The sequence below is a fragment of the Tachyglossus aculeatus genome, chromosome 17 (assembly GCF_015852505.1).
Source record: "Tachyglossus aculeatus isolate mTacAcu1 chromosome 17, mTacAcu1.pri, whole genome shotgun sequence".
Taxonomy (NCBI): Eukaryota; Metazoa; Chordata; class Mammalia; order Monotremata; family Tachyglossidae; genus Tachyglossus; species Tachyglossus aculeatus.
This window is the reverse complement of record NC_052082.1, coordinates 35,677,299-35,686,329: the sequence shown is the minus strand read 5'-3', so window position 1 is coordinate 35,686,329 and position 9,031 is coordinate 35,677,299. Positions and strand designations below refer to the sequence as shown.

At 57.7% G+C, this 9,031-nt stretch overlaps 1 protein-coding gene across 1 annotated transcript; it reads left to right on the top strand.

The window, feature by feature from the left end:
- Positions 1 to 1,389: 1,389 nt before the first annotated feature.
- Positions 1,390 to 8,781, top strand: CIAO1 (cytosolic iron-sulfur assembly component 1). Its single transcript, XM_038759876.1, has 7 exons — positions 1,390 to 1,649; positions 3,034 to 3,182; positions 3,306 to 3,417; positions 4,411 to 4,499; positions 6,240 to 6,441; positions 6,522 to 6,609; positions 8,374 to 8,781. The coding sequence occupies exons 1-7, from the start codon at positions 1,511 to 1,513 to the stop codon at positions 8,612 to 8,614; spliced, it is 1,020 nt and encodes a 339-aa protein (XP_038615804.1). The 5' UTR covers positions 1,390 to 1,510; the 3' UTR covers positions 8,615 to 8,781.
- Positions 8,782 to 9,031: the final 250 nt, after the last annotated feature.

Sequence of the window (9,031 nt, the reverse complement as noted above, 5' to 3'; positions counted from 1 at the left end):
ACAAAATAAAATAACTAGAATACGTACAAGTAAAATAGAGTAATAAATATGTACAAACATATATACATATATATATATATATACAGGTGCTGTGAGGAGGTGAAGGAGGTAAGGCGGGGGTTCAGTCTGGGAAGGCCTCCTGGAGGAGGTGAGCTCTCAGTAGGGCTTTGAAGGGAGGAAGAGAGCTGGCTTGGTGGATGTGCGGAGGGAGGGCATTCCAGGCCGGGGGTCGACGGCGGGACAGGTGAGAACGAGGCCCGGTGTGGAGGTTAGCGGCAGAGGAGCGGAGGGTGCGGGCTGGGCTGGGCTGAGCATGAAAATTGGACATAGTCGTTGTCTTTATATCTTTCTTTCCCAATATCTCCATTTTCATGTTCTCTTGTACCTTGGACTCATAGTCCTTCTTGGGATCCAAATTCTATAACTCCCGCAGGGCTGTGCGGCGCGCATGCGCGGGGGTGGGGACGCGGGGCCCGGCCCGGCGCCGGAACAGCCCGCGGACTACAATTCCCAGTGGGCTGCGCGCCGCGCACGCGCTGGGGACGCGGGGCCGGGCGCCGGAGGAGCCCGCGTACTATAACGCCCGGAGGGCTGTGCGGCGCGCACGCGCGGGGCCGGAGGAGCCCGCGGGCTTAGTGCGCTGCGCATGCGCGGGGGCCGCGAGAGTCCGTCCGAGGACTACGTCTCCCAGAAGGCCGCGCGCCGCGCGTGCGCGGAGACCGTGGGAGGCCGGGGCCCGAGGACTCCGGCTCCCAGGGGGCTGTGCGCCGCGCACGCGCTGGGGGCTGGGGGGCGCGGGGCCGGGCTCCGGAAGAGCCCGCGGACTGTAACGCCCGGAGGGCTGTGCGGCGCGCACGCGCGGGGTGGGGCGCGGGGCCGGAGGAGCCCTTGGGCTTTCTGCGCCGCGCATGCGCGGGGGCCGAGAGAATCCGTCCGAGGACTGCGTCTCCCAGAAGGCCGTGCGCGGAGGCCGCGGGAGGCCCGGGCCCGAGGACTCCGGCTCCCAGAGGGCTGTGCGGCGCGCATGCGCGGGGGGGGCGGCGCGGGGGCCGGAGGAGCCCTCGTACTCCGTGCGCCGCGCATGCGCAGAGGCCGCGGGAGCCCGTCTGAGGACTACGTCTCCCAGAAGGTCGCGCGCCGCCGGGCCCGAGGACTCCGGCTCCCAGAGGGCTGTGCGCCGCGCACGCGCTGGGGGCGCGGGGCCGGGCGCCGGAGGAGCCCGCGGACTATAACTCCCGGAGGGCTGTGCGGCGCGCACGCGCGGGGCCGGAGGAGCCCGCGGACTCAGTGCGCCGCGCATGCGCGGGGGCCGCGAGAGTCCGTCCGAGGACTACGTCTCCCAGAAGGCCGCGCGCCGCGCGTGCGCGGAGGCCGCGGCCCGAGGTCTCCGGCTCCCAGAGGGCTGTGCGCCGCGAGCGCTCGCGCGCCGAGGGGGTCGCTCGCTCTCCGGCCTGAGGGAACGTCGACGACCGGGATCGGGATCCGTCGGGATCCGTCGGGATCCGTCGGGATGAAGGGGTCCCTGTGCCCCGTGGGCGGTCTCCCGGCGCACCCGGATTCCCGGTGCTGGTACCTGTCGTGGCACCCCGCCGGCGCCCTGCTGGCCTCCTGCGGAGGGGACAGGGCCGTCCGCCTCTGGGAACGACAAGGTCAGTCCGTCCGTCCGGCATTCCCGATCCCCGGCATTCCCGACCCCCGGGGCAATCATCATCATAATAATAACGACGGCATTTGCTAAGCGCTTACTACGTGCCGAGCACCGTTCTAAGCGCTGGGGAGGTTACAGGGTGATCAGGTGGGCCCACGGGGGGCTCACAGTCTTCATCCCCATTTTCCAGGTGAGGGAACTGAGGCCCAGAGAATCATAATAATAATAATGACGGCATTTGTTAAGCGCTTACTATGTGCCAAGCACTGTTCTAAGCGCTGGGGAGGGTACAAGGCGATCGGGTGGTCCCACGGGGGGCTCACGGTCTTCATCCCCATTTTCCAGGTGAGGGAACTGAGGCCCGGAGAATAATAATACTAATGATGGCATTTGTTAAGCGCTTACTATGTGCGAAGCGCTGGGGAGGTTACAAGGCCCTACTGAGAGGTCACCTCCGAGCCCCTTCCTTCCTCTCCCCCTCCTCCCCCTCCCCATCCCCCCCATCTTACCTCCTTCCCTTCCCCCCAGCACCTGTATATATGGATATATGCCTGTACATATTTATTACTCTATTTTACTTGTACATATCTATTCTATTTATTTGATTTTGTTAGTATGTTTGGTTTGGTTCTCTGTCTCCCCCTTTTAGACCGTGAGCCCACTGTCGGGTAGGGACCGTCTCTCTATGTTGCCAACTTGTCCTTCCCGAGCGCTTAGTCCAGTGCTCTGCACGCAGTAAGCGCTCAATCAATCCGATTGACGATGATGATGACCGTCTCTCTATGTTGCCAACTTGGACTTCCCAAGCGCTTAGTCCGGTGCCCTGCACACAGTAAGCGCTCAATAAATGCGATTGATGATTGATTGATTGATTGAGCGCTTACTGTGTGCAGAGCACCGGACTGAGCGCTTGGGAAGGACAAGTTGGCAACATAGAGAGGCGGTCCCTACCCGACAGCGGGCTCACGGTCTAAAAGGGGGAGACAGAGAACAAAACCAAACATACTGACAAAATCAAATAAATAGAATAGATATGTACAAGTAAAATAAATAAATAGAGTAATAAATATGTACAAGCATATATACAGGTGCTGTGGGGAAGGGAAGGAGGTAAGATGGGGGGGATGAGGGGATTTATCTGTATTAATGTGCGTGGCCCGGCTCTGGACTGTAACAGTTGTACTCTCCCAAGGGCTTAGCACCGTGCTTCGCACCCAGTGCGCACGACTGATTCGAAGGGCTGCGAGGCCGAGAGCGGGGCGGATCCGCACCCAGTCCGCACGACTGATTCGAAGGCCGAGAGGGGGGCAGATCCGGGGGCGCAGGGGAGGCGGACGGGAGAGGGCACGGGGGAGACGAGCCCCCCAAATGGCACCTGCCCCCAGGGGACGGCTGGGTGTGTAAGGCGGCCCTGTCGGAGGGCCACCAACGTACCGTGCGGAAGGTGGCCTGGTCCCCCTGCGGCGGCTACCTGGCCTCCGCCAGCTTCGACGCCACCACCTGCATCTGGAAGAAGGACCGGGATGACTTCGAGGTGACGGGCCGCGGGGCGGGAGGAGGAGAGCGGGGCGGCGGGGCGGCGGGACGGCGGGGCGGGATTCCCCCCGGGGGGCTTCGGGAGCCCCCCACCACCACCACCTCCCCGTCCCCCCCGCAGTGCGTCGCCACCCTCGAAGGCCACGAGAACGAGGTGAAGTCAGTGGCCTGGGCCCCGTCGGGCAACCTCTTGGCCACGTGCAGCCGGGACAAGAGCGTCTGGGTGTGGGAAGGTGAGTCGGGGGGGCGGCCGCTCCGGCCGGGGCCGCCGTTCTCCATCAATAATAATAATAATAATGGCATTTATTAAGCGCTTACTATGTGCAAAGCACCGCTCTGATGTGAGCCCGCTGTTGGGTAGGGACCGTCTCTGCGTGTTGCCCATTTGGACTTCCCAAGCGCTCAGCACAGCGCTCTGCGCACAGTAAGCGCTCGATAGATACGATTGATGATGACACAGAGTGATCAGGCTGTCCGACGTGGGGCTCACGGTCTTCATCCCGTTTTACAGATGAGGGAACTGAGGCTCAGAGAAGTTAAAGGACTTGCCCAAGGTCACACAGCAGACGTGTGGCGGAGCCGGGATTCGAACCCATGACCTCTGACCCCAGAGCCCGGGCTCTTTCCACTGAGCCACGCTGCTCAGTGGAAATACTGATAATATTGATGTTAATATCAATAATAATAATGGCATTTATTAAGCGCTTACTATGTGCAAAGCACCGTTCTAAGCGTGGGGGGGGGATGTAAGGTGATCGGGTTGTCCCACGTGGGGCTCGCGGTTATCATCCCCATTTTACAGATGAATCAATCGTATTTATTGAGCGCCGACTGTGCGCAGAGCACTGGACTAAGCGCTTGGGAAGTCCAAGTTGGCAACAGAGAGAGACGGTCCCGACCCAACGGCGGGCTCGCAGTCTAAAAGAGAAGCAGAGAAGCAGCGTGGCTCGGTGGAAAGAGCCCGGGCTTTGGAGTCAGAGGTCATGGGTTCAAATCCCGGCTCCACCACTCGTCAGCTGTGTGACTTTGGGCAAGTCACTTAACTGCTCTGGGCCTCAGTTCCCTCATCTGTAAAATGGGGATTAACACCGTGAGCCCCACGGGGGACAACCTGATCACCTTGTAAATTCCCCAGCGCTTAGGACAGTGCTCTGCACATAGTGAGCGCTTAATAAATGCCATTATTATTATTATAAAAGACGACTCCCCCCTCCTGTCGCCCGCAGTGGACGAAGAGGACGAGTACGAGTGCGTCAGCGTCCTCAACTCCCACACGCAGGACGTGAAGCACGTGGCGTGGCACCCCACGCAGGAGGTACGGGCCCCCATCCGCTCCTCTCCCCCTCCCCATCATCTCCTTCCCCTCCCCACAGCACCTGTAGATATGTTGGTACAGTTTGATTACTCTGTTTTACTTATACATATTTACTATTCTATTTATTTTGTTAACGATGTGCACCAAGCTTTAATTCTATTTGTTCCGACGGCTCGACACCCGTCCGCGTGTTTCCCTTTGTCGTCCGTCTCCCCCTTCTAGACGGTGAGTCCGTTGTCGGGTAGGGACCGTCTCTAGATGTTGCCGACTTGGACTTCCCAAGCGCTTAGTCCAGTGCTCTGCACACAGTATGCGCTAAATAAAGACGACTGACTGAATGAATGAATGAATGAATGAAATCAGTAGCCTTCCCAGACTGAGCCCCCCTTTTTCCTCTGCTCCTTCTCCCCTCCCCATATGTTGCCGACTTGTACTTCCCAAGGGCTTAGTACAGTGCTCTGCGCGCAGTAAGTGCTCAATAAGTACAGCTTGTACTTCTTTCCCAAGCGCTTAGTCCAGTGCTCTGCACACAGTAAGCACTCAATAAGTATGACTTGTTCTTCCCAAGCGCTTAGTCCAGTGCCCTGCACACAGTAAGCGCTCAATAAATATGACTTGTACTTCCCAAGCGCTTAGTCCAGTGCTCTGCACACAGTAAGTGCTCAATAAATACGGCTTGTACTTCCCAAGCAAGCACTTAGTCCAGTGCCCTGCACACAGTAAGCGCTCAATAAATACGACTTGTACTTCCCAAGCGCTTAGTCTAGTGCTCTGCACACAGTAAGTGCTCAGTAAATACGACTTGTACTTCCCAAGTGCTTAGTCCAGTGCCCTGCCCACAGTAAGCGCTCAATAAATACGACTTGTACTTCCCAAGCGCTTAGTCCAGTGCTGTGCACACAGTAAGTGCTCAGTAAATACGACTTGTACTTCCCAAGTGCTTAGTCCAGTGCCCTGCACACAGTAAGCGCTCAATAAATACGACTTGTACTTCCCAAGCGCTTAGTCCAGTGCTCTGCACACAGTAAGCGCTCAATAAATACGACTTGTACTTCCCAAGCGCTTAGTCTAGTGCTCTGCACACAGTAAGCGCTCAATAGATACGGCTTGTACTTCCCAAGCAAAAATTTAGTCCAGTGCCCTGCACACAGTAAGCGCTCAATAAATATGGCTTGTACTTCCCAAGCAAGCGCTTAGTCCAGTGCCCTGCACACAGTAAGTGCTCAATAAATGCGGCTTGTACCTCCCAAGCGCTTAGTCCAGCGCCCTGCACACAGTAAGCACTCAATAAATACAGCTTGTACTTCCCAAGTGCTTAGTCCAGTGCTCTGCACACAGTAAGCGCTCAATAAATACAACTTGTACTTCCCAAGCAAGCGCTTTGTCCAGTGCCCTGCACACAGTAAGCCCTCAATAAATACGACTTGTACTTCCCAAGCAAGCGCTTTGTCCAGTGCCCTGCACACAGTAAGTGCTCAATAAATACTTGTACTTCCCAAGCAAGCGCTTAGTCCAGTGCCCTGCGCACAGTAAGCGCTCAGTAAATACGATTGAATGAATGATGATCGGCAGAGGGAGGGACGGGGACCCCGTCTAATTGCCGCCCGCGGATTCCGGGCTGCCCGGGCCGCCCCTCGCGAGCGGGGCAGGCGTCCCCCCCGTGTGGGGCTCTCCTCCGTCCCGAGCCCCCGGTCTGGCGCCGCGGCGACCCCGGTGAGCGGCCGGTCCGTCCCCCGGCAGCTGCTGGCGTCGGCCAGCTACGACGACACGGTGAAGCTGTACCGGGAGGAGGAAGACGACTGGGTGTGCTGCGCCACGCTGGAGGGCCACCAGTCCACGGTGTGGAGCCTGGCCTTTGACCCCAGCGGCCAGCGCCTGGCCAGCTGCAGCGACGACCGCACCGTCCGCATCTGGCGCCGGTACCCGCCGGGCAACGAGCAGGGTGAGTGAGCGGCCGCGGGGGCCCCGTCCGCGCCCGGGGAGGGCCGCCCGCCCACCCGCCCGCCCGTCCATTCCCGGCAGGAGTGGCCTGCAGCGGCTCCGACCCCACCTGGAAATGCGTCTGCACCCTGTCCGGTTCCCATTCCCGGACCATCTACGATGTGGCCTGGTGAGTCCCCCCCCCCCGTCCCTCCCTCTGCTCCTTCGTCCGTTCGCTAAATCGTCTTTCTCGAGCGCAGAGCATCATCGTCATCATCAGTCGTATTCATTGAGCGCTTACGGTGTGCAGAGCACTGGACTAAGCGCTTGGGAAGTACAAATTGGCAACACATAGAGACGGTCCCTACCCAACAGCGGGCTCACAGTCTAAAAGGGGGAGACGGAGAACAAAACCAAACATACTAACAAAATAAAATAAATAGGATAGATATGTACAAGTAAAATAACACTAGCACTGACCTAAGCGCCCGAGAAGCAGCGTGGCCCGCTGCTGGGTAGGGACCGTCTCTCTATGTTACCGACTTGGACTTCCCGAGCGCTTAGTCCAGTGCTCTGCACTCAATAAATACGACTGAATGAACGAATTGATCCCCGGGGCAGCGAGAGCCGCCTTGGCAGCCTGAGCAGAGCAGTCTGGCGTTCTTCTGCCTTTTTGACAGATCAGGTTCCTGATTTCTTCGAAATGGAAGAAAATGGGCTAAGAAATTCTGTGGGGGGCTGGAGCTTAAAAACAAGGGGGAAACCCATTGTTCCCCTTAGTGGGGGGCGGCAATTAGGTGCTTCCTATATAATAATAATACTGGCATTTATTAAGCGCTTACTATGTGCAAAGCACCGTTCTAAGCGCTGAGGAGGATACAATAAATAAATATTTATTTTACTTGTACATATCCATTCTATTTATTATTTTGTTAATGTTTTGTTGTCTGTCTCCCCCTTCTAGACTGTGAGCCCACTGTTGGGTAGGGACCGCCTCTATATGTTGCCATTTTGTAATAATAATAATAATAATGATGGCATTTATTAAGCGCTATGTGCAAAGCACTGTTCTAAGCGCTTGTACTTCCCAAGCGCTTAGTACAGTGCTCTGCACGCAGTAAGCGCTCAATAAATACGATTGACTGATACAGGGTGATGAGGTTGTCCCCACGGGGGGCTCCCGGTCTTCACCCCCATTTTCCAGATGAGGGAACTGAGGCCCGGAGAAGTGAAGCGACTTGCCCAGGGTCACACAGCCGGCAACTGGCGGAGCCGGGATTGGAACCCATGACCTCTGACTCCAAAGCCCAGGCTCTTTCCACTGAGCCACGCTGCTTCTCTGTGTCTATCATCATCATCAATCGTATTTATTGAGCGCTATGTGCAGAGCACTGTACTAAGCGCTTGGGAAGGACAAATTGGCAACATATAGAGACGGTCCCTACCCAACAGTGGGCTCGCGGTCTAAAAGTCTATATGTCAGACACCGTACCTAAGCACCAATTGGACACCGTCCCCGTCCCGCGGGGGGCTCACGGTCTTGATCCCCGTTTCCGTAATGGAGGCACAGAGAAGTGGAGTGACTTGCCCGAAGTCACCCAGCAGAGAAGGGATTAGACTCCACATCCTCTCACTCCCAGTCCCACCGGCAGTCTACTTACGGGGCGAGCTTTCCAAGGGCGCCGTGCCTGCGTCGGTCGCGCGGACCCACGTGGGACAACCTGATCACCTTATATCCCCCCCCCCCCCCCATGCTTAGAACAGTGCTTTGCACATAGTAAGCGCTTAATAAATGCCATTATTATTATTGATATTAATATCAATATTATCAGCATTTCCACTGAGCAGCGTGGCTCAGTGGAAAGAGCCCGGGCTTTGCGCATAGTAAGCGCTTAATAAACGCCATCATTATTATTATTATTATTATTATGACGTCTGCGCCCCCGCCCCGCAGGTGTCACCTGACGGGGGCCCTGGCCACAGCCTGCGGGGACGACGCCATCCGGGTGTTCGAGGAGGACCCCGGCTCGGACCCTCACCAGCCCACCTTCTCCATGACGGCCCACCTGGCCCGGGCCCACTCCCAGGATGTCAACTGCGTGGCCTGGAACCCCAAGGAGCCCGGCCTCCTGGCCTCCTGCAGCGACGACGGGGGGGTGGCCTTCTGGAAGTACCAGAGGCCCGAAGGACCGTGAGCCGGGCGCTCCCGACTCCACGCCGACTTCGGAAAATCCAGGTTTTTCCCCAGCCCGGGAGGGGGCCGGCGCATCCCCGCCCTCTTTCCTCAGCCTGAGGCCGGCGGCGGCCTCGTTTCTGGGACCCTCGGAGACGGGCCGCGTCTAATAAACGTCTAAAACAAAAACATCCTCTCCAACAGCTTTGCGTCCGGGGGTCGTCCGCCCGACTCTGACTTTCCGTCGATGCCAGGGCTGGGTGGGCGAAAACGATCCCCCCGTCGTCATCGTGATAACGCTTGTGGCGTTCGTCAAGCGCCGCGTCCCAAGCACGCGGGAAGCGCTCAATAAATACGATTGAACGAATGAATGAATGGGGGGCTAATAATGATGGCATTTGGTAAGCGCTTACTACGTGCAAAGCACTGCTCTAAGATC

Excerpts from the sequence above, each read along its gene's own strand:
- CIAO1 (XM_038759876.1), top strand. The coding sequence starts at position 1,511 with ATGAAGGGGTCCCTGTGCCCCGTGGGCGGTCTCCCGGCGCACCCGGAT. Across the intron at positions 1,650-3,033 it reads CCGCCTCTGGGAACGACAAG|GGGACGGCTGGGTGTGTAAG; the intron begins GTCAGTCCGTCC and ends ACCTGCCCCCAG. Across the intron at positions 6,442-6,521 it reads CCCGCCGGGCAACGAGCAGG|GAGTGGCCTGCAGCGGCTCC; the intron begins GTGAGTGAGCGG and ends CATTCCCGGCAG.